The sequence below is a fragment of the Juglans microcarpa x Juglans regia genome, chromosome 2D (assembly GCF_004785595.1).
Source record: "Juglans microcarpa x Juglans regia isolate MS1-56 chromosome 2D, Jm3101_v1.0, whole genome shotgun sequence".
Lineage (NCBI taxonomy): Eukaryota > Viridiplantae > Streptophyta > Magnoliopsida > Fagales > Juglandaceae > Juglans > Juglans microcarpa x Juglans regia.
The window spans coordinates 42,242,717-42,267,421 of NC_054596.1; the positions used below are offsets into that span (position 1 = coordinate 42,242,717).

Below are 24,705 nucleotides of genomic sequence, written 5' to 3' on the forward strand. Positions count from 1 at the left end.
AAGTTTTATTTGTAAATGTTATGGATGTACCAGATTTTAGATATGTTCACTCAAACTCCTCTCTGTTTCCTGCCTTTCGGTGTTCAAGCATTCCCCATTTGGGAACAAAAAAATTTGACCTTCAAGGGTCCTTGATGTGTTTGTACATTCACAGATTCCTTTTTTCAGCTTCCATCTTACCTCAAATAAGCCATTTTTTCCCTTGATCTTTGAGCAACTTAATAGCTACAAGCCATTTTATCCCTTGATCTTTGAGCAACTTAATAGCTACCAAACCTGTAGAGTCTTGGTAATGACTAGAATGTCTAAACATTGTATTTTCTATTCATCAAAACGTGTTTGCTATTAAATCAATATATGGATTGCTGAAATCATCTACTTTTTTTTTCTTGGCTGCTGAAACCACATATCATGATTTTAGAAATTTTGCTTGTATACATAAAACTAGTGAACGATACTGAGGCTGTTTTGGAGTTTTTATTGCCAGTTGATTAATCGTAAGTTAAGTTTTCAGGAAAACTCGTACTTGTATCCACACCCCAGGATATCCTCCAATGATACCAGATGACCTTTCCCAAGCAAGTTTATTGTTTGCATTAGATGGTGCAAGCATTGTCTATTTTGATGGAAGAGTGCATGAAACTGCTTCAATTGTTGCACAAGAGGTAACATTCATTCCAGATATCCTACCATGAGATCTGATGACCTCTGATACTTCACTCCTAGTCTTCATCTGTTTGACGTAGATAGAATTAAGAAAGCTTGTCCTCACGGTAAGTTACAGAATGAAACTAGGAAATAATATGCTGCCATCCAATGATAAAGGGATAGAAGATGTAATCCTGAAACTTCTCCACGGTCTTCTCAAAATCCTTGAAGCTTTGATTGTTCCCCTCCCTCCAAAGGCATCACATTATGCAAATTGGGGTTATTTTACCAAAATTCTTTCTATGTTGGCCACCAAACTGACCCTTCCGACACTTGAGAAGATCCACAACCCATCAAGTAATCACCCAGTCCAACCCGAAAAGGTTACAAACAGCTTGCCATAAGGCAGTAGCTACTTCACAATGTGAGAAAAAGTGATCCACTGTTTCTCCATTCTTCTTACACATATATTGCTGCTGGTTTATTATGTTTTAGCTTGGGGCTACATAGATTTTCATTTTTAAAATGCTAAGTTCAGAAGTTGGTTTATTCACTTCGTTCATAGTAAATAATATAAAATTTCTGTTATTGATCATTCTCCCCTTTAAGGAAGATTGCAAACTCATCATGCGAAGCGGTTAAAATCAAGATACCTGCTAAAAGGTGTTATATATGGTTAGAAAATTATAAAGCTAGCTAGTTTAGGGGAATCGGTGTGAAATGTGATTCCACATGGCTCTATAGAGTATATATTTAATACTCAAACCTGAATGCAGTTCCAACTTTTGTTGTTGTTGTTTTTTTTTTTATCTTTCTCTCTTATAGCGCTTAGCATCAAGTTATGCTGTGTACTTCTTTTTGCATGTTCAATTTATGACTCAGGTGTTATTGAGATTAGTAAACTTCTCTGTAATTGCACACACTCTCTCCTTTATTTTTCTTGTTCTTGCATCCATCTTGGACAAAAGTAAGAAAAATTAATATTAACTATTGGGAAATAATTGCTAATTGGATTCTTCCTCTAGGCAGTTCGCCAGAGGATACCTATTTTAATTGATGCAGAAAGGGTAAGAGAAGGGTTGGATGATCTCCTGAAATTAGCTGATTATGCCATATGCTCAGCAAAATTTCCACAGGCAAGTTGACTATTCTTCATAAATTAGTATGGTTTGTAGGCTATGACTGTTGAGGCTACTGATCAGCAAATTATTTGGTTTGCACAGATGTTGATTTGTACTAACATTGCATCCATGGATCATTAATTATTTTCTTGAGTTAGAGTATCCACTCACTTTTGAGGCATCCATTTAAGGAAAAAAGAGATCCAATACATATTTATGGCCATATACTTATATTCTATGTAGAAAACATCACTAGTAACGGATCTGTTTTTTTTTTTTTTTTTTAATTGTACTTTATTCATCTTTCCAGAACTTCTCATACTATCTTTATATTTTATATAATCTATCTGTCACTGTGCAAATGTTTTGTGCAAGGTTTCGTGTTGATGCAATTGTTATGCTGATTATATTTGATTGCATTAAAAAATGGAAAAACATTTTTGCTCCACGTTTCAGTTTTAGAGTTTGTAAGATCCTTGGGCCCATACGGTTGTACTGGTTACTTTTAAACGCACAATATATCTAAAATCCCTGCTCTAGTATCCTTGGTGATTTTATTATTATTATTATTATTATTTTTTTTTTTTATGAGTAGTATCCTTGGTGATTTTTAAGGGCAAACATTGACTTCTTGGGTGTAACAGGCATGGACAGAGGCACCATCTGTTCCAAGTGCTCTTGTTTCCATTCTATTGAGATTGCCAAATATCAAATTTGTGATTGTGACCTTGGGTGAAGATGGATGCATAATGCTTGAGAGAAGTGTTGATGGCAAGTACACAATCATCTATTTTTCAGTGTTGATGATGAAAATGATATGCAAACTGTAGTGTCAGTTGCTGTCTTGGAATTGCAAAACTTACTTTTTGTTTGATTCGCTTTAAATATATACATGTTTTCATTGTACCCCGTTTTCTGGCAGAGGGTCCCGAGACAGAAGAAATTAGTGTAGACATCTTATTAGAATCATTAAAGCAGCAAAAGGACAAAACCACAGCTATCCCAACATGCATATCAACGGTAATATTTTTCCCAATGAACTTCATGACCTTTAATTTCCAGGTCTGGTTGTTTTCTACTTTCTATGGTTTAGCTGTAATCTATTGTGGGAGAAAAGACAAGTTGAGTGGCATGAAGTTCACCTAATTTCTGTCAGTTTTGAGAAAAGTTTGGCTCGACTAAAAAATGCCTATGGATGTTGTTGTTGAGCCAGGTACTATGGACCCAGGAAATTCACCAGCCCTTGCTTGCGGTCCACCCATCCAAAGGGAAATCTTAATTTTTTTCATTGAACCGTTTTCTGGCAAAGGGTCCAGCAGGAAACAGTTATCCCACACTGGTGCTTGAAAACATGAGACTTTTACCATTGCACCAGTCAATAGCCCCTAAAATCATTATGGTCTAATTTGGCCTAATTACATCTTTAGTTATTTAACTTAACCAAAGAATTGACTCTAAATTTAAACCTAAATAAACAAGCACATGTTTTAAGGAACTGAACATGGCATAATTAAATACGTGAAGTTCTTATTTAGCTACCCTGGAAATTCTGACATTATCGAAATATAGTTGCTTATTAGTCGGATAGAATCCCAGCAGATTAAATTTAAGAGTTGATAAAGATTTACTCTTCTTTTTTCTTTTAATTGTCCAGTCAGTGACAAGATTGAGAGCGAATGGGATAGGTACAGTATGTGGGAGGTTATTTCTGGGAACGGCTGAGAAGATTCCGCCATCAGAACTTATAGATACAACTGGTGCTGGGGATGCATTTATTGGAGCCGTTGTTTATGGTGTGTGAAATTTTCACCCAATATCTATTTTTCTGAGGGCTCAGTCTCTGTATGCATATGCTTGTGTTTGTGCCCGTCATTTCTTTTCAATAATGTTTAACGGATCATTTGTTTGTGTAGGTTATATCATTTTACATTCAATGCTAAGTGACCAACAATTCAAGTTTGCGATGTTAAAGTTGCTGTTGTTTCTTTTTTATCTTAACCAATTTATGACCTCGTATTTGAGAATAAACTACACCACCACATGCTGCTCATAGAAGGTGACGTCAGTTGATTTAGTTCATGGTCATGTGAGGCTAAGAGCAGGACTCAGTTGATTATTATGTTTATAAATGTTGAATCAGTTGTACATACGAATGTGGGTCCATTCTTCTTCAATGGGACAAGTTGTCTGTCTCCCAGATTTTTTAACATTCACATCGATTTTGTTTTTCTGGCAATCCAGGCCTTGCGTCATCACCCTATTCAAGTAGCTGGTCCTGATTTCTGAATGGATAAAATTAAAGTTGATGCCTCTGCAAAATCTATGTTTTCCATCGTCCTCTCTTAACTACTATATGCGTTTTATAGCAACTTTGTCAGAGCATCTCATTAACTAAGATTGTTTATCTCTCCCCAATGGCATAAAACTCACATAATCACATTTCAAAATTGCTTGCCATTGTATCCACTACTTGCAAAGCTTCATGGCTGCTGTCTTTTTGTGTATATGTATATATTTTTATTGACGGAAGCATTGATGAGTTTCATAATTCTTCAATTTTCTTGTAGCCTTATGCGCCAACATGCCGCCGGAAACAATGTTGCCATTTGCATCTCGGGTGGTAAGTAGACTTATTTCCAAGGGGTTAATTAATTGAAATCTAAATCTGTTATTGGTTTGGAAGGGCAATTGCAAGAAACAAATTGTGCTGATGGCAGGCAGCAGCAAACTGTAGAGCTTTGGGAGCTCGAACTGGTCTTCCACACCGCTCGGATCCACGCCTGGCATCTTTCTTACATCAGAGTTCCCAAGTGGTGGTCACATCTTGAGCAAAGTGATGGGATTCAGCATGCAAGATGGGATTCTCCATCCCAGTTGTTAAGCTTGATCTACACATGAATTATGCCATGGTCCCTTGTAAAGAAAGGATAATATATAAATAAGTGGCGATGTGCGAGTTTAAATTCGACAACAGCATATGTGGTTGCATCATGTAACTGTGTATCTGTACGCGTGGATTGATCCACAGTTGTTTATTCATTTTCCTGGTATTACGACAGGGCAGCACTAGAGCCACCGAGATTCCTTACCAAGGAATTCTCCCGACATGGCCAAAAGTTTTTTTTTTTTTTTTTTTGGGTACATATTTTAAATCTTTTTAGACATTTAAAAGAAATCACTAAATTATTAAAAAATACTTCCTTAATATTATTAAGAAAAAAAATAGTCGGGATTCACTCTCAGTGGGATGTCTCAATAAGAATAGTATTTTTCATTATGATATCGGTTCATGGTTTCAAGCAGTGCAAGTCCCGAAAATTTATGGGTGCTCTAGAATTCATGATTTGGGTGCTTTTGGATGTATAAAAAATTGATCCATTATGTTCTAAAAGAAAATTAAGATGCAAGATAGTTAAGGTTTTGTTTGTTTTTAGAAAACATCTCATCTCATCTAATTATTATTACTTTTTCAACTTTTAATACAAAATAAAATAAATAATTTAATTTTTTCAAATCTCAAAATAAAAATAATATTAAAAAATATATTTTAATAATAATTTATTTAATTTTTTAACTTTAATCTCAATTCATCTCATCTTATCTTTGAAAACAAACGGCCTTAAATGATCTCTAATGATTTTTATATGTAGTTGAGTAATATGAGTCTCGAGCAAGTTACCTGAAAAGTAGGTCTCACTTTCTTTAAAGGGACTTGCACTCTCTGGACTTGCACAAATTATTATCTTTTACCATTAATTGTACCAAACTTAAGTTTTGTAAAATGTGATTTGTCAACGATTGAAGAGAATTTCTACAATCTGATTCCTGAATAAGAGTATTCATGCCAATGAACATAAAAGATAGCACTAATGTATTATTGAGAAATACTTTGTGTCCCGAAAAGAGGTCTCGAATTTGTATTCTGAATGATTTTTTTTTTTTTTTTTTACTTAGTGATTAAAGAAGTATTTTTTAATAATATTATGAATTTTTATTTTTTTTTAAATATTTATGATGATTAAAAAAATATATAAAAAAAATAAAAAATAAAATAAACTATTCAAAATCTTTATTCGAGATCCATTTTCGGTAAACGAAGCAATGCTCATACATTATTACAACTTGAAAAAGTCTTCTTTTTGTAATAGTAGACTTAATGGAGCCCAAGTTCAAAACCCAAATATTACGTCCCAAATATAGAAAAACCTAAGCCCGGATCAATCATCAAACCAACCTGAACCGTTTAAGCCTCTTAATACAAGGGTTTTAGGGGATTTAATGAACGGCCCAGATTCCCCCTAAGGCGCTAGTTAAGTTAGGGTATTGACCCGTACCATTGAGCCGGAGAGATCCCCCGAGTGTCTGCCACCGGAGACCCTTTCAGTTTCAGCCTATTTGATCATGGGTATGCATCTTATTCTGTTTGGACGCGGAGAAAATATAGATAACAAGATACTGAATCCTTGGTTTTATTTTGTTGCGGTTTCTAAATTGAACTGTACTAATAAGTCCTTATCGTAGTCCCCTTTCGGTACTTTTTATTTACCAAACTATGAATAAAATTTTGCTATTCGAAGTTTTATGTCAGTAGTCTCATTATTTTCCCCGCATTTCTCAGTCACCGAACACTCTGTCCTTTTTTTTTTTTTTTAAAAAAAAAAAATGGGACTGTCTCCATTATTGTTAGCAGTAGATTTCGTCTTTTTCTTCTTTTTGGTTGAAATTCTGTGACTTCTCTGCGTATGGTGATGTTTGGAGCATGTAAGTACATGTCAGGGTTATGGAGGAACAAGCAGTTAGATGGGGTGAGGCTTCTGTCAGAAATGAGGTTTTGGAATTACGCCCAGAGTCGTTCAGTTTCGCATGCTATGCGGCCTTTGCAGATTGATGAGGCTCACCGGCTGGGCGACGAGGCCAATCAGGTAAGAAATTTTGTTTTCTGAAGTTTTACGGTTATGCAAATTGATTGATTTTGGCATTTGAATTGAAATGTGCTTTTTATATCGCTTGGCGCTTATTGTTATGTATTTAGCGGATTTTCATATTGGTGCCGACTTTTTCTATCATACATTGTTTCTTTGGGCTTCAGCCATTGTATTGAATGGGACTAGCCTTAATGACTTTTATGCTGATTTACACAGCACTTATTGTAATTAGATTCATCTCTTATATACTCTCTGTGTACCTAGGTTATGCCTAATTATGTGATTAATAAAATTTCCTTACTTATAAAAAAAAAATATTGGTGCGGACTCTTTCCTTGTAGATATGGAATTGATGTCCTGCATCGTCTCATTGTGCAAGGCTGACTTTAAATTTCATATGCTGGTGAATATGTATGTGATGGATCAGCGAGATCATGGTTGGCTCCATCGAACTCAATGCCAGTATTGGACCTAGAATTTTGTTTTCATATATTATTTGATGATTGCTTTCTTGTTCATTTATAGCGTTTCTTATAATGTAGATAATTTCTAAAAAGAAAAAAGAAAAACAATTGTGCAGGATTTGGACCTACAATATTTGTCCAATTGCACCATGTTCTAACTATATAAGCTAATTGGCTAATAATTATATGTTGTGTTGAAAAAACTTGCATTTTACATCTATTAAGTGCACACTTATTTCTTTGTGGCTGTGTTCCATGACTCTTGTATACTCAAATGAACTTTCTTATTTTTATTTTTTATCGATAAACAAAATTTTATTGAGCATAAAATAGACAAAGGCCCGAGTATACAGGACATACAATAGTGTCGACTATGCATGCTAGTTTAGCGATATAAGGAAGTCATGAAAAGACATGCCATTAAAATCAATTACAATTGACCAATAGAGTAAAGTATTGAAAAATAAAATTCTAAGCTCATCTATTGACTGCTCTCGATCTTCAAATCTTCTTACATTCCTCTCCCTCCAAATACACCACCATAGACAAATTGGGACAATCTTCCACACTTGCAATCTGAGGGTTGCCCTGGATGCCTTGTCAAGAAGCTAGGAGATCGATATCGTTGATTACCCTTTTTGGCATTACCCAAGCTAATCCTATCCGGGTAAAGTCATTCCACATGGTCGTAGCAATCTCACAATGAAGTAACAGGTGATCTACGAACTCTCCACTCTTTCTGTACATACAACACCAATCCATAACTATAATGTGGCGTTTCCGTAGGTTGTCTATTGTGAGGATCTTCCCTAATAAAGTCGTTTATACAAAAAAAGTTGCTTTTTGGGATGCTTTTGTCTTCCAAATACTTTTCCATGAGAATGAATTTGTATTATGCGTGATCATGGCTTGATAATAAGAGTGGATTGTGAACTTCCCTTTCTTAAAAGGGCGCTAAAAGATCGTCTTCCGCTCCCCTCATTATACGGGTAGAGTACGCTAGATCATAGAACTTCGAGAAAGTGTCAACTTCCCAATCTTGTGCGTCTTTGAAGAATGTAGCGTTCTATTGGAGAGTACCGTGAGATAGGATTAAGAGGTCCAAAATTGAGGCTTCTTTCATTCTTGCCATGCCATAGAATTCTGGATAAGCTTCCTTGAGTGTCCTATCGCCACACCATTCATCATACCAAAATTTGATTTTGGACACATCATCCACCTCAAAATGGATATTTCTTGAATATGTGTCCCATCCTCTTCTTATGTGTTTCCAAAGTCCCACCCCATGTGGCCCACTTATCTCATTCGAACACCATCCTCTCCATGGTTCACCATGCTTCGATTCTATGATGGCTCTCCATAATGCTCCTTGTTCATTGTGGTATCTTGATGTTTTAACAGCACCAGTTATATCGTAAGTGTTTATGAATGCTCTCTCTCTCTCTCTCTCTCTCCCAACTTCCCCTTTTTCTCCCCCCTCCCTCACATTCTCATGTGAAAGGAAAAATATGAAATTATTATTGTTGGACTAAATAGTCAAAATTCCCAGTTTTTTTCACTTTATGTTGAACCATTAAGGACCTTATATTTATAGCATTGACATAATTTTATTACGATGAAATAACAAAAAAGGTCCGGTGAGATAGGGAGAGGAAAGAGAGGATTAGAAGAAGTAACCAAAAATCTGGTCCCTGAATAGTAAGATCTCTCCTTGGTCTCTCTTCCTTCTGAAACATTAATGAAACCATACTGCCTACTTGGGCATTTAGCTGCCTTGACAAAGCTATACAAATAAGTTAACAATTGAAAATGTTTACGTGGTAGTATGATGGCAGTAGCTGGAAGACAGTTCCTTTAGGTTCTTTTGCTTAAGTTCTTGCCTAATGCACATAGTTGACGAAATTAATATATTTGATAAAAAAACAGTTGACAAAATTGACATATTCTTCAAGTTGTCTGACACCCCTTTTGTTAATCATTATATATGTTTACTTGTTACTTGGTTCTTATGTGACGATGCAGTTGCTCGTTCTATTGAAGTCAGGTTGTGCAAGACAGCATACTCTTCACACAAACCACACGATTAAGGTGAGTAATTAGTTCCTTACATTTTTTCTTAGCACATGATTGCAGGCTGAATGCTTTTATTCATTTTTATTCTGCAGGACGTACTTCGAGCTAATGGTTAGTGGCCATGACATGGTTCAATATTATTTGTCTTTATTTTTAAGCATGACATAAAATTACTAACATGATCTTGCTAGATAAAATTTGTTGGTTTTTGTTGTTCTTTAATTCATGCCTCCTCTTTTTTTTAAGAAGAGGGACGGTACCTCCAATTTTATTGATTACCCCACTTATGGTGTAGAAATACCATGTTATGAACAAAGAATTCCCATGTTATGAACAAAGGAATGCCATGTTTTTTTTTTTTTACTTATAAAAAAAAAAAACCATGTTATGAACAAAGCTTGGGGGTTACAAAAAAAGAATTCCCAAAACCAGGCTTCAAAAAACCTAAATGCCAACCATACATGCCCAACTATAACGGTATAACCATCTAATTACAATGCCTAAAATTAGGTAATCCAGACTTATCAGTCAAAAAAAATGCCATAGAGGTGTTTACGTAGCTGAGTGGCTGACGAAAAGGAAGCATCCAAACCATCGGCACCTAATTTGGCGAACCCATCTGCAACTCTATTCCCCTTTCGGAAGGAAGGAATTATCTGAAAGTTCATGAAACTACTCAATGATAGAATGTCATACCACAATTCAATGTGCTGCCATGGAGGTTTCTTTTTTTGGTTAAGCCAATTCACCACCAGTAAAGAACCTGTTTCTACAACTAGATCATGAAGACCTAATTGATAACATAAAACCAAACCGACTTTCTAGAATATTTCTGCAAATTATTGTCATATCCCAAAGAGCATGAAAACCGTGAATAAATTGGCCAGGATAGTCTCTGATAACTCCCCCACACCCTGCAGGCCCAGGGTTGCCTGTTGAGGCACCATCTAAGTTCAAAACTTCATCTTACCAAACAACCAGCGAACCATTATTCACTTCTTAGCTTTAACCTTCATTGTAGGGATATGTAATGACTCCAAAACAGAGAGCAAATGTTTCTTTACATTGAGTTCTGTTGTATTCAGACTGCAATATTTTCTCCATCTGCATTGGTCTATTAAGCAGTAGCATTTTTACACTGATGGAATGTTTCCCCTGTCAATTTGCTTTAGTTATCTTTTGGCATCAGGGAGTAGTAACTGTCATTCTCTCTGAGATGATTCATTTACCATAGATCAGTTTTTTCTTCCTTACAAAATTGGACCACCTTTTTTCTGGCATTGTGCTATAACTGAATGCAAAAGAGGGAAAGCCAGCCACCTCAAAATTACATTCTGGGAGGGCCTTTTTTGATGTCCAAAATCTGCTCGGCGACTGTTAGACAATTGATGAATGTTGGTGTGGACCTGAAAACTGAGTTGACCCAGACGTAAATGTTGGACTAACCTTGACTTTTGAGGTTGCAAGAGATTAGGGACACTACGTTTTTCATCGAGCCCCATATAGTTCATATCTTCGTCATTACAAAAACAAATTATCTTGCCTCAGTACACTATGTTTGATGTTTATGTATTTCAGGAATCCCTGCTCTAAATGATTGTATTTATCGCTATCCATTTCAATTCAAACAAACCTGTGGGACAAACACCATGATTCCTTTCTTCGCTAGATCCTTTTCATCAAAAGCTTCAGAGCGACCAAGACAAACAGGATCAAATAAGCAACCAGGACAAACTGGATCAGAGGTTTGAGTTTGAACGTATAAATGTTTGAGCTTCAACTTATTCTATCTGCATTTTGATGATGAACTAGGTGAACTACTTGCAAATAGCTTTTCATTTGTACGTATAGTCGTACATCACTACAATGTATTTGCTTTATCCAATTCATAAGTGTATTTTTTAACAACAGTAAAATAAACGGAATTTTACTTACTTCAATCATTTACTAATACTCCCTAATGGCACCCAAAATAAGAATTGGGTATTGAAAGGTTAGAGGATATCATGAACCATCCTGTTATCATACGATGAACATAGAACCAATTCATCCTATTGCCTTTCAAGGAATTCAGAAAGTCTGGTTTGGCAAATATGAAGTGAAAAAGTTTGGGTATTCTGAATGGTCCTGACCTAGTGAAGCAGCCTATTGCTTTATCTGTTGGATGGCTGTAATTTAGCCATGTCCTTGCAATATACCATCTTGATTGGGTCTCTTCTTCCCTTGACAGTCTAAAAAAGAGATATCAACTGTGGAGGATCCCTTTGATGCTCCCACATATAATATCCCACAGAAGCCAGTGACATTTGTAGAGGGGGCTTCCTACACTGCTATCATTCTTGCAGGGCTTGGAGTTGCAGCAGCAGCTGGATATGCTGTTTTCAAAGAGCTTATCTTTCAACCCAAAGAGTAAGGAGTTAAAATTTTTAGTCAAAATTAGGTTATTTGGTTAGTTAGAGTTTTTATATTTGAAGTCTTCGTTCTTCCTCATCTTCACCCTGATTTGAAAACATTTGTCTATTTTAGGTACAAGGTCTTTAACAAGGCTTTGAAAAGGATTCAGGATGACAGCCAGGTTGGTCACTCGGAAGTCTCAACCCAAAAAAATATAATAGTACTGAAGCCATGAGTTTATGTGGTTCACATGAAATGTAAATTCCACTTTTTGTGTTGTGTGGACTTGAAGAGGAAGTGATTGTTGGAAATGTTCTATTAGGACTATGATACCATTAGTTTCACAGTTCACTCATTTCTGTCCATGGATGAATGGTAGTTACTAGTTACTAGTGTTTTGTGTTGTGGTTGACATGAATCTAATTTTCTTTATATCAGGTTAGGGTGAGGATTGGATCCCCAATTACTGGCTATGGTCAAGAAAGTAGAAATCGTGCTGCTCGCCAACGCATTCCAAACAAGATATGGACCGATGAAGATGGTGCGGAGCATGTAGAGGTAATTCCACACTAGCATGATACTTGAGTTTGTTATCCATAAGCAACTTTCACTAAAGCATACGCATTCCAATTTTAGTGACATCGGTTATTTTACAATATTTCCGTCAAGCCTTATACATAAGGAAAAGATCCATGAACTTCCACATTTTGAATCATTTTGGTATTTTTTTTCTCTATTCTGAACTTGTTATTATTCTAGATATGAATTGTGGATTAACAACTGTAGCTGTTGTGTACAATATATATCTAAACTTTTTTTTGATAAGTTACAATATATATCTAAACTTACGCCTGACCAATTTAATGAAGGTTAATTTTTATATACGCGGACCGCATGGAGCGGGGAAAGTATACTGTGAGATGTTCATGGACCAAGCAGACAAGCAGTGGAAGTATACATATTTGATTGTTGAGATCAAATCACCAAGCCCTTCACAAATGATTCTAGAGTCTTATATGCCGGCGTATAACGTGGAAAACAAGTAGTCAGATTGTGACAAGATTTCTCTCTGTACCCAATAACATGGAGAAGATACCAACCTAGTCCTGTTGATAGCCATCCTTCTCATTCTTAATTTTCCTTTCAACTCTTTGGAAAGGGTTGAGTTTGATTTTGAAGTCCAAATTTTGATTATGACAAGAAGTCCACCATTTACTGAGAGAGCATTATATTTCGTCAGATTTACTTGGGAGTGGTTCATATATTCTGTTGCATATGTATCAAGTAGGGTAAGATTTCTGTTTCAGGCTTATCCAAATATGACAATAACCTCGGACAGACCAAGGTTGTCGGAAGGAAAAACATGAATCATAGTAAAACCATTTCTTTCGGTATGAATTCTGTTTTTTTTTTTTTTTTCTTGGTGCTATTTTGATATTGAGTTCAATTAACTTTCTTGGTAAGTAACTGAGCTCGTTTGGATGGTGAGATGAGATGAGATAGTTTTAGATGAGTTGAATAAAATATTGTTAAAATATTATTTTTTAATATCATTATTGTTTTGAGTTTTGAAAAAATTGCATTGCTTATTGTATTTATGTGGGAATTTAAAAAAGTTGTAATGATGAGATAAGATGATTGGCTTAGTAGATGGCATTGTTTTGCATGCATAAATATATATATATATATATATATATATATATTTATATATATAAATTATACTAGTAGTGGTTAAACGTGCAAAGTATGTTGGCCACATTTGTCTAATTGAAAGAAAAAATCAGGTGTGACTTCTTAGTTGTTAGTTCACAATCACTAAGATTGATTAGTAAATAGTCTAATGTATAAGAGCACAAAACCTAATATAAGCAAATATCTATGAATTTTCATTTTTTTCTACTTTAATAATAAGAATTTGTTAAAATCGCAATATCTCCAAACATTTCTTTTGGGTTGATCATCTGTACATGAAAAATCAATCACGATCATGTCTTAAAGCTTTGCATGGAAGTTTCAACTTTACAAATTAATCATATTTGATGGTAAAGATCAATGCATGCATGTCATGCTATCCAACCATGTAGAAGATGTAGTGAGCTTGTATGAAGCAAATCCACCCTCTCTATTCCCGCTTTCCCTTTTCTTTAAATTAATTAAGAATATTATGAATTTTAAATTATATTAAAAATTCTAATTATTTATATTGTTTTACTTTCTTAAAAATATTTAACAAAATTTAATCATTTAGTTATGTGTACAGAGAGATATAAGTGGAAGAATGAAGTGTCAAATAAAACAACTGTTCATTCATGTTCATCATTTATTGTGAAATTTAAATTATGTTGAAAATTCTAATTAATTATAAGGTTTTATTCTCTTAAAAATGTTTAGTAAAACTTCATCATTTATTTAATGATGAAAGATTAGTATTTTATACATTAAAGTTGATTTTAAGTATATGATATAATATTTATATTTTAATTATCTATTTTAAGTTGATTTAAATCAGTGTTTAAACCTCCACCGTTGGATCAAATATGGAGATTCAAGATGAAAAGTTGAAATTTAAAACTCCAAATCTACCATTTTCCCTTTCTCCATTTATCTCATTCATGCTGCACGTCTTTTCTCTCTCTCACCCAATCTCCTCATTTAAGCAGCCCAACGTCGCCGTACACCATCCTGTGGCGTAACTGACCACTTCACAGACTTTCCCTCACACCGATGACCAAACCCCACCATTGAAATCCCTTGGCAGCTCCTCCCTCAGCCACATGCGAGCAACCCGAAATGAGTTTCGACATAAGGGTTCTCCACCTTTGCGCCACCGTGGCTCAACCCCAGCTTCACCAAGCACCACCACCAAGTTCCCCTCACGCCGTTGACTACTTTCATGGAACCCACCACCTGTAGCTCCTCCCTCGCCCTACGCACACAGCCCCTTTACAAGCACAAGTTTCTCCTTGTGGCGCCGTCATTAGCCACCCTCATGCCACCTCACCACCAGCAGCAGCCTCCTCCTTCGCCGACAACTCCTCCCCTTCTTCCTTTCCTCCAGCCGAAGCCCCAACTCCTCTCATGCTCTATCTGTTCACGAGATCTTAGATCCACTACTGTTGGACCACCATGACATTGCTGTATGCCGTATGCCGTATGCCGCCTCTAGTAGCCACGACGCAACTCCCTTGCTTTGTTGTGTGGTAATTTTGTAATGATTGATGATTTTGCGAAGAATATAATTGTTGTGAGGATATATAGAGGGACATAAGTGGAAATAAAAAAGTGACTATTCATTAGACGATAGACACTTTTAAGTATAAGTATATTATATAAATATATATATATATATAAGGATTGCTGAAACTTGGTCGTAGAAGCTAAATGACAGTCCAAATTTAGCAACTTATTAAACTAAGTTAATCTGAAGAAAGAAACCCACATTACATATCACTTTCCATACTAATTAAATTCTAAAACCCAATTTGAACTTTGCATCGAGTGCAAGAAATTTTGGATGATTTCTACATTAATAAAAAAACAGGTAAAAAGTGCATGTACGTTACGAAAGTACCACAAGTTAACACACTTGAATATCCCTTTTTTTTTTTTTTTTCACTTGAATATCCTTTTCAGCAGGCTTGATTCCGTCTATTAAGGCGGGTGACTGAACCCGTCCGTCTTGTCACGTAAATCTAACTTTTTCCTTAACTACAACCATCATCACAATCCAACGCCTACCATCGCACCGAACATGGTTCCCTCGATCCTGACCGTAAATATTCTTAATTTTCTTCTCCACCGAATAACAATAATAAATATAATTATTAATTAAAAATAAATGGCTCTTTCATGGCATGTACTCGGCGGGGTCATGCCAAATGACGCGTTTAGAAATAAGAACGTGCTCACGCACAAATGTCATAACTTCGCTGTCCAAGCCCACTCTCGTAAAACACACGCACCCCTGTGATTGGCTGGCTGGAAATTGTTTTTTTTTTAATATTTATTTGATATTCCTTGTCAGCGTTCTTTGACGCCGCTCCTCCCCATTTCTCCGTTCTCATTTATTTATCAAATGGATAAAATAAATTTTAAAATCTAAATAAGTCATTTTCTTATCCACAGTGCCTATACTTTTACCAACAATTGCAAGGGTACCACCGTCTATAGGCCCATTTTTCTTTAAAAAAAAAATCGAAATTATTGTCATAGAATTTTAAAAATATCATCATCTGTTTTTTCAAATGAGTTTAAATGAATTAAAATAAAAGTTAAAAATTAAATAAAATATTATTATAAAATTTTTAAATATTATTTTTATTTTAAGATTTATAAAAATTAAATTATTTATTTTATCTTGTACGAGAATAAAATTAGTTAATAAATTTTGTGAAAACAAGCGGAACATAGTCATTTTAAAGAAGTGAAAATGAAAAAAAAAATAATAATAATAATAAAAGTATGAACATGTCATGATTGTGGGCTTTTCTTTTTTCTTCTTCAAATTTTATTTTTCATTTCTTAATTTTTAATGAAGTTATTTTTGCCAACTTTTTAAGATAGGAGTACATTGCAATTTTCTAATAATTCATGGTTTATTTACTCTACAAAAAGAAATTGAGATATTTTGACGATCTTGTTTCTATTCTAAATCGATACAGCGAATTGGGACACAAAGTTGGAAATACACTTGGACAAAGTTTCTTATATATTACACCATCGTTCTACTCAATGTGGTATTATTTATCAGTATTTGAACATCTCTTATTTCACAAAATATTGGAACAATCTATAAACATATATGAAACAACCACTAGTTTGTAACCGCCTTTATGTGTTTGGATAATTAGTTAAAGATGAGACGAGTTGAGATGAAAGTTAAAAGTTCAATAAGGTATTGTTAGAATATTATTTTTTAATATTATTATTATTTAAAGATTTGAAAAAATTGAATTATTTATTATATGTTATATGAGAATTTGTTAAAGTTGTAATTATGAGACGAGATAGGTTAAGAGCCCCTCTAAATCAAATCGAGGCCGTTAATTTTGCTAATTAACCCCTTAATTATCAAAATATTTTAATTTACCTCTTCATCTAGATTTGATGGGAATACCCTTGATAAAAATGAAAGAATACAAAATACTCACAAAGTAAAAGAAAACTTAAAAAATTGAAAATAATAAGAAAAACTAAAAAACATAAGAAAATACTAATTAAAAAAATTAGAAATTAAGAAAAATTTTAAAAATAATTTTTTTAAATTTTTTTTTAAAATACTAGTGTTTCTTCTAACATTAATTTTTTAAATTAAATAGGGTGTTTTGCCTTTTTGAGAGCTTTTCGAGTAATTTTATCCTTTTATGAAAGATAAAGAGTATATATAATATCTCCATAGTTTGATAATGAATGACCGTTGAAATTAATAATTCGGATGATTAATTGTAAATTAAGCCAACCATATTTTAAGGTAGAACTTTATTATATAATAATATTATATACAATTATGAGATGTGCAAATTTAAAAAAAAAAAAAAAATTTATTATTAAAAACTATATTTTTTTTACGTGTATATCTGATTTACCTTAATTGTATAAATTGTTACATATATATATATATATTTAATAGACTTAAAATACAGGGAGTAAAGCCCAAAAGGAAAGGATAACTTTATATGTTTGGAGCATAGTTTACTTACCGCCTTATCATTTTGAGTTTGTAAAGATTCAGACAGGCAGACAACCTTTGTTCATAGTTGACGATGTCCGAGTTGTCACTAAAGTTCCGTAATTAAAGCCAAATGTCGAGGGTAGTCCCGGAATCTCGTAAAGTCTCTAAGCGTTTTAATTTTCTTAATTAACAAGATTGATTTTTTAGTAAGACCAAGAAGCCAAAGGAGGCGTGGGAGGGAACAAAGAAACCAAGAAACCAAGAGCATGAAAGAACAGTTCTTCTGCCAGAGCAGAGGAGGAGAGGCTTAAATCTCTTCTACAGAAAAATCTGGGCTTTAAGCTTCTCATTCTTATTATTTTTTCATATTCATATAGGATTTTTTGAATTCTTTTTTATTGTTGGAAGCATACATCATTTCAAGTTGTACTAAAAGAAAAGTGAAAGAAGTTGAAGAATTCTTGTTGCTGCATTGAATGACCGTTGTTGAAGGAAGTGGGAGTAGATCCATAAGCAACCCGAGTTTCTGATCTGATCGTTCTCTGTGAAAATGGTATTTTTTCTGATATATTTGGGCTTTACTTTTATGTCAAGTTCTGCGTTTTAATAGTTATATACGATGACTTGCTCAGTAAAAACTGTTGATAAAATTGTGGGTCAGTATTGGCTTAGGATCTTGATGACTGATCTGTGCTTAAGTTGAAGCTGATGTGGATTTATGAATATTTTCCTGCGTAATTTTTTACTTTTGATTTGTTTATCTCATTCTGTTTTGATTAGATTCAGATTTTTATTTTTTCGTTTTTGTGGTGCTTATTTTGATTTGATTTCCTTAGCAGCAGCTAACTAGTCCAACTTGGGTCTTTACTAAGTCGGCGGAGATCTTATAAGGGAGATAGCAAAAAGAAAACAAGGATTTGGTTTAAGAATATTACGATTGATAAGAATTTGAAGCTGTATGACTCAGTTTGACAATGTGTTTCGTATTGATAATCTCTAGGGCTTTGTGCTGATAGATCCTCAAAGGTGACTCAGTCAATATTTCGTAAAATTCGTAGCTTATGTTTATTCCGTGCATCCTGGTACAGTTTCACTCTATCATTTACCAAAATAGTAATGAAAGTCCTTAACCTTAGTCACTACTCTTTGAGAAGCTCAATGGTAGGTTCAAAATATGAAAGATAGGATTTTGTAATTGCTTATCTTATCCTACTACCCAATTAATCCAGTGGATTTCTGTATAACTTATTTTTGTATCCCATTGATTCTGCTTAAGTACATTCTTTATCGCTGAAGCATTCCTCGTTTGTGTTTATATGTATTTTACTGTTGCATAGGTTGGGGCCTTGTGGATAATTTTTGGTTTAGTCTTTCATATTAGATTCATGACAAATAGCCTGCTTTTTCCATTATTGAGGATTTGTTAATTATATATGCAAGATTGATTTTTTTATCCATATAACAACGTTTGTTCCGTATGCGTTCAGGCTATGTCAATTTTCTGCTTAATTACTGAATTTTACAGTACTAAGTTTCAGTCACCACCAATCTTCATCGTGAACAACTCTTAGGCCCCGTTTGGATAGTGAGATGAGATGGAATTGTTTTAGATGAAATCTGAAAGTTGAATAAAATATTGTTAGAATATTATTTTTTAATATTATTATTGTTTTAGGATTTGAAAAAGTTGAATTGTTTATTATATTTTGTGTGAGAATTTGGGAAAGTTGTAATGATAAGATGAGATGAGATGAAACCGTTTCTGTATCCAAATGGATCCTTAATAAGATACCATGTTTTGAACAATGCTGCGTTAAATTGTGGCATTTGTATTGGACTTAGGGGACTCCACTTTGTTTTGAATGGTATGTAAAACGGTGGCTGGCAATCTGAATATCTCTGTGAAAAAGAGAATCATAGTAAAGAAAACTTGTAAAACTGGACAGAACTAGAATTCACAGTTTTCACCTCATACATTTGCTTAACTTACAGTTCTTGCCTTATACACTTGATGATGTATAGTAGGTAGGCAAGTTGGATTATGTGCTCTTGATCAATTTGCTTCTACCACCCTTTGACAAGTACACTTGTTTCCAAACTGCCAAGCAGTGTTCCATCTTCCCAATTACACCATCTCAAATAGCTTGAGTTTTGAAGGGAGCTCCCAAGGGGAAGGTGAAGATCCTACATCCATGAATGTATAACTAGCTATATTCTTTTCCCTACCAACCGGAAGCCATTCGGACTTATCCAAATTGATCTTCAAAGCAGAAATTGCTTTAAAGCTTAGGAATAAACGGCACAAGTGTTGGAGATGAGCCCCAATCCATTCCTTGCATTCACATGAAATCCTAAGAACAACTCTTTTTGCCATGTAGCAGAAATCATCCTGCTCAAAGCCTTCATAACAATAATCAAAAGCAAAGGGGATAAGGGGTACCCTTGTTGTAGACCTCACCAGTTGCTGAAGAAACCCATAGGAAAACCATAGAGACACATTGGGCAATCCAACCACACTATTTCTCCCCAAAGCCGCACCTTAACAAGTGCATTAAAAAGCCTCAATTCAAATGATTGTTGTCTTTTCAATGTCCAATTTACCCAGAAGTCCTAGTTTCCCTGATCTCTATCCACTATCCATGTATCTTCATTGGCGATGAGGACCAAGTCAAGTTTTTTTTTTTTTTTTTTTAATTTTTTAATTTTATAAATTTAAAACAAATTATTTATTATTATTATTTATTTATTTTTATTGGCAAACAATTTTTTATTGATCAAAAGAGTATGCAAAAGCCCATGTATTTTAGGACATATACAAGAGCAGTGGGGCCCGTTTGGATAGTGAGATGGAATGAGATGGTTTGTGAATAATAGTGAGATTATTAGTTGAAATTAGAGAAGATGAGATGAGATGTTTCATCTCACCTCTGTATCCAAATGGGCCAAAGTGTGCCAGTTTTGTGATACAAGGAATTCATGGAAGGTCATGCCATAAAAATCAATTACAATCGACCAATGGAGTAAAGTATTGAAAAATAAGTTTCTATGCCATGAAGACCGAGTCAGGTATTTGCCTTCTGTCAACAAATGCATTTTGAGAATTGGAAATGATCTTTGATAAGCCAATTTCATTCTATTTGCAAGAACTTTGGCCATAACTTTGCCCGTTGTAGTTATTAATAATATTTTATCATACTTTTTATTTATTTTTTATTTTTTTATAATTAAACAATTGTATTAATAAAGGCATAGCCCAAGTACACAAGATGGTACACAAGAGGTAACACCTATTTAGGAAGAAGAAATGAAACAAGAATATGGCTTCGGACTGTCTTTTCTTATCTTACTTATCAAAAGGAAAAAAGAATATGGGTTTAGACTATCTTTTCTATAGTGGAATTTGTCTCAAATATACATCAATACACCAAATAGCATTTAAGTAAATCAAAGTCATTGCTGATGATGGAGTTGGTATCTTTTTCTCCTCTTTCTTTATATTTTTTGAATTGTTTACTGTTTTTTTGGGTGCCATGTATGTAATATTTTCTTTTTTGTTTTTTAAAATTTCTCTGTTGTATCATGGAAATACAGAGAGTTATTTAGCCTCACATCTCGGCTGTTACATTATGGATGGAAAAAAATCATCTTTGCATGCTTGTGGGTCTGGATGATGATCATAAATCATTTTCATGGATGAAATATGATTATGCAATTCATTTGATATGTTAGGCTTTGATACTCTTTGCTTTTCAGGCTGGCGCTATCAGTCTTGTGGTTGGGGCTCTTGTTTGGGTGGAGGATCCTGATGTAGCTTGGATAGATGGTGAAGTTGTGGGGGTTAACGGTGAAGAAATTAAGGTCCTTTGCACTTCAGGGAAAAAGGTGAGTGCTTTGTGTTATACTTATCCATGGGCATTTTACTGCACATATCACCTCAGTAAATTTTGTCATATGCTGAACGATAATTCTTCATATGTTTTTATCGTAATGTCTATTCTATTTCCATTTTATATTAAGAATTTCTTTTTTTGATCGGCAAACAAAATTTTATTGATAATAGGGATAGGCAATAGCCCAAGTACATAGGGCATTTACAAGAGCATCGCCTATGCTTGATGATCCATTTATATTAAGAAATAAACTGTTGAAGTTTTCTTTGGATTTGTTTTCTATTAAAAAAAACTCGAGGATATGCTATCACCCCAGAGGTGAAGGGACTTGTTGTAACCCTAGAATCTCCAATGGGGACCCTGATACCATTGGAGAGAACCAATGGAGTTGTTGGAGAACAAGTGGGTTTGGCGTTGGTGCCTTGTGTAGAGGAATGTCTAGAGTCGGGAGTGCAGTTGGATTCTGTGTCTGGGGATAACGTTGCTCCCCTAGTCTCCCTTCCTCCAATAGCAGATTGGATTATGCCTAAAGTTAACGAGATTTAGCAGTTTGTGGAAATTTTACATGGAGGATGTGAAGACCAATTTAAAGAACTAATCACTGCGATTGAGGCAAGCCACGTGCTTGAAACTAAATCAAGTTTCAAGAAAAGCAGGGAGTTACTACGTCTTTCTTGGGCAATCAACTATGGCGTTGAGGGTGGTAGCTCAACTAGAGGGAAGTCTAAAGGGAGGGCATTGTGAAGACGGGAATCAAGGGGTTGTGGTTGGGTTTTTGGGTAGAGTTTTAGTTTTACGGGAAACAAGGGGTTGGGGTTGGGTTTGGTATATTTTGGGTTTTTTTTTTCACGGGCTTTTTGGGTCATTAGGGGCTTTTTGGGTCATTTTGGGCAAGGTGTTTTCTTGTATACATTTAGTGTACTTGGTTTCTCCTTTTGATATATATAATATTTTTACTTATAAAAAAAAAATTCAGAGATATTGTCGATTAATTACATAGTTTTTCATTTTTTGTGTGCACTGATTTTGCGTACTTTCCCCACCATTATTTATGTGGAAAACTGCAGGTGGTTGTTAAAGCTTCCAATGTGTATCCCAAAGACGCTGAAGCTCCACCATGTGGAGTGGATGATATGACAAAGTTGGCTTATTTGCACGAACCAGGAGTCCTTGATAATTTAAGATCCAGATATGATATCAATGAGATATACGTGAGTATTTAAAGATAGAGTCCCATAAAAATGGGTATCTTAAATAGTTGTTTTCCTTGAATTGGGGCTGTTGGAAAGGGGGAGGGTTGAGAAGGGTTGGTTGGTTGAATAATTCGCATTTGTACTTTTATACATTTGTAAATCTGTGATGTATATACGTTTTGATGGGTGTTTGGGGGGGGGGGGGGGGGGGGGATCTATTTTGTTTCTATACATCTTCAGCACTTTCTGAAGTTAATACACTTTCCGGTGACTTCAGACTTACACAGGGAATATATTGATTGCTGTGAACCCTTTCATTAGACTACCTCATCTTTATGATAGCCATATGATGGCACAATATAAAGGGGCAGCCTTTGGTGAGTTGAGTCCACATCCTTTTGCTGTTGCAGATGATGCATACAGGTAATCTTTCACTTTCTCATCGTAAATTGTTCATGTCATCCCTTTACTTGCCTGCTAATTTTAGCATTCCTTTTATGTGAATTCAGACTTATGATTAATGAGGGAATAAGTCAGTCAATATTGGTTAGTGGTGAAAGTGGGGCTGGTAAAACGGAAAGCACAAAACAACTCATGGCATACCTCGCTTACATGGGAGGGAGAGCTGTTTCTGAGGGGAGGACTGTTGAACAGCAAGTGCTGGAGGTAAACAAATTCTAGAATCTCAGTTTTCTGGCAAGCTGGTAAAAGTAGTAAGATCTGATGTTGCATTTTTCTTATAGAATTTCTGTTAGTTATTAAAGAATAAATCTGATGTTAAGTTTTAAAATTCTTAGCCAGTAATCTTCTTACTGTTGCGACCATCATCTGTAGTATGCATGACTTTATGGTGTTTTTTCTCTGGTTTACAGTCCAATCCTGTTCTGGAAGCATTTGGTAATGCAAAGACTGTTAGAAACAATAACTCAAGGTAGGATGAGATATTTTTTGAAAATGTGTAGACTGCAAAATTAATGTGATAGCTTTTATTTTCAAGGGTTCCATCCTTATGTCCATGTTCTCAATGTTGTAGTCGTTTTGGAAAGTTTGTGGAGATTCAATTTGACAGTAAGGGGAGAATCTCAGGAGCTGCAATCAGAACTTATTTGCTGGAAAGATCGCGTGTTTGCCAGGTGTCTGATCCTGAGAGAAATTATCACTGTTTCTACATGCTTTGTGCGGCACCACCTGAGGTAATGGTTATTCAATTGCTTCACCAAGTGAGCTTCATGGAAAAGATCAGGAACGATACATACGGATTATTTATATCTTTTATGTTTCTGTATTCTCTGTGAACTGGCCAAAAAAGGATTTGTTTGTTCATTTTCCCGCCCGGGGTGGGGGGGGGACCGTGATACACCTTTTTTAGTTTTCAGCCCTTGATATTTACTAAGTTGGCTGTATTTTAAAACAGATCCAAAAGAGAAACATTAATAAGCTTTCTATACATTCTTTGCTTCAACAGATCATTAGACCCCTTCAATTCATAAAAGCAAAAAACATGTCACATGAAGGATAGAGGTTGAAACTCATCTCCTGAAGGGGGGGAGTTGGTTGTCACAGGACTTTCCCAACAACCTGTTCTACCATTCTTCTCCTTGGTCGTTTTGTTTTTGCTTCCAACTTCAACTGGATTCCCAACACTTTTACCTGAAGGATTCTGATCCAATGAAGCTGTATCAGGGTCATCACCAGCTGAATAACTCTAAAGCCTCTAACTTGTATGGGTAGCCGGTTCTTCTGACATGTTAGGAGGGTTATTTCTCCACCATGTTCAACATTAGTCTTAGAGTTTCCGCTTACCTGCTCATCATAAGTTTTAAGTTTTGGACATCTATATGTCAATGGCCACAAAAATTGTTTAAATCTAGGATAGACAGAAAAATACACCTAGAGGAGGGTGAATAGGTGTTTTATCCCAATTTCATCAATTTTAGAAGTTCTGTAGTTTAAGATATCCAAGCGACCACAAATCCACAAAGCAGAAGCAAGAATGCATTCAGCTTTTCCTTGTTACATGTCTAAAGCACCAACTGCACTTTTCTAGCTTCCAAACATCTCTCACTTCTCTTCTCATATACATTTCACAGGATGTTCAGAGGTACAAGTTGGGAAACCCTAGAACATTTCATTATCTAAATCAATCAGATTGCTATGAGTTGGATGGGGTTGATGATTCGAAGGAATATATAGCAACAAGGAGAGCAATGGAGGTTGTTGGAATAAATGCTGATGAGCAGGTATTGCATAGGAAATTTGTTCAGTTGGACGGTAACGTCCTTCAAGTATAACTGCTACTTGAGAAATCTTGTTTCTCTTTGTTTAT

At 34.9% G+C, this 24,705-nt stretch overlaps 3 protein-coding genes across 4 annotated transcripts in view; all 3 read left to right on the forward strand.

Annotated features, from left to right (window-relative positions):
- Positions 1 to 4,808, forward strand: part of LOC121248964 (ketohexokinase-like) — a 13,737-nt gene extending 8,929 nt beyond the window's left edge. The window contains 7 exon segments of the mRNA XM_041147593.1: positions 515 to 665; positions 1,674 to 1,784; positions 2,414 to 2,540; positions 2,692 to 2,789; positions 3,424 to 3,562; positions 4,337 to 4,389; positions 4,487 to 4,808. Coding sequence (XP_041003527.1) covers positions 515 to 665; positions 1,674 to 1,784; positions 2,414 to 2,540; positions 2,692 to 2,789; positions 3,424 to 3,562; positions 4,337 to 4,389; positions 4,487 to 4,597 — 790 coding nt within the window. The 3' untranslated portion in view covers positions 4,598 to 4,808.
- A 1,219-nt stretch (positions 4,809 to 6,027) lies between these two features.
- LOC121248963 (probable mitochondrial import inner membrane translocase subunit TIM21) lies at positions 6,028 to 13,019 on the forward strand. 2 transcript variants are annotated; one of them, XM_041147591.1, is made up of 9 exons: positions 6,028 to 6,174; positions 6,525 to 6,691; positions 9,181 to 9,246; positions 9,324 to 9,342; positions 10,810 to 10,976; positions 11,462 to 11,640; positions 11,758 to 11,806; positions 12,064 to 12,183; positions 12,495 to 13,019. In XM_041147591.1, the coding sequence occupies exons 1-9, from the start codon at positions 6,171 to 6,173 to the stop codon at positions 12,669 to 12,671; spliced, it is 948 nt and encodes a 315-aa protein (XP_041003525.1). In that variant the 5' UTR covers positions 6,028 to 6,170; the 3' UTR covers positions 12,672 to 13,019. The 2 variants fall into 2 exon arrangements, with proteins under 2 accessions (XP_041003525.1, XP_041003526.1); XM_041147592.1 differs by having other exon boundaries at positions 9,199 to 9,246.
- A 4,487-nt stretch (positions 13,020 to 17,506) lies between these two features.
- Positions 17,507 to 24,705, forward strand: part of LOC121249402 (myosin-6-like) — a 40,577-nt gene continuing 33,378 nt past the window's right edge. The window contains 8 exon segments of the mRNA XM_041148111.1: positions 17,507 to 17,849; positions 21,050 to 21,178; positions 22,254 to 22,397; positions 22,657 to 22,802; positions 22,889 to 23,045; positions 23,252 to 23,310; positions 23,413 to 23,572; positions 24,470 to 24,619. Of these exon segments, the coding sequence (XP_041004045.1) occupies positions 17,847 to 17,849; positions 21,050 to 21,178; positions 22,254 to 22,397; positions 22,657 to 22,802; positions 22,889 to 23,045; positions 23,252 to 23,310; positions 23,413 to 23,572; positions 24,470 to 24,619 (948 nt within the window). The 5' untranslated portion in view covers positions 17,507 to 17,846.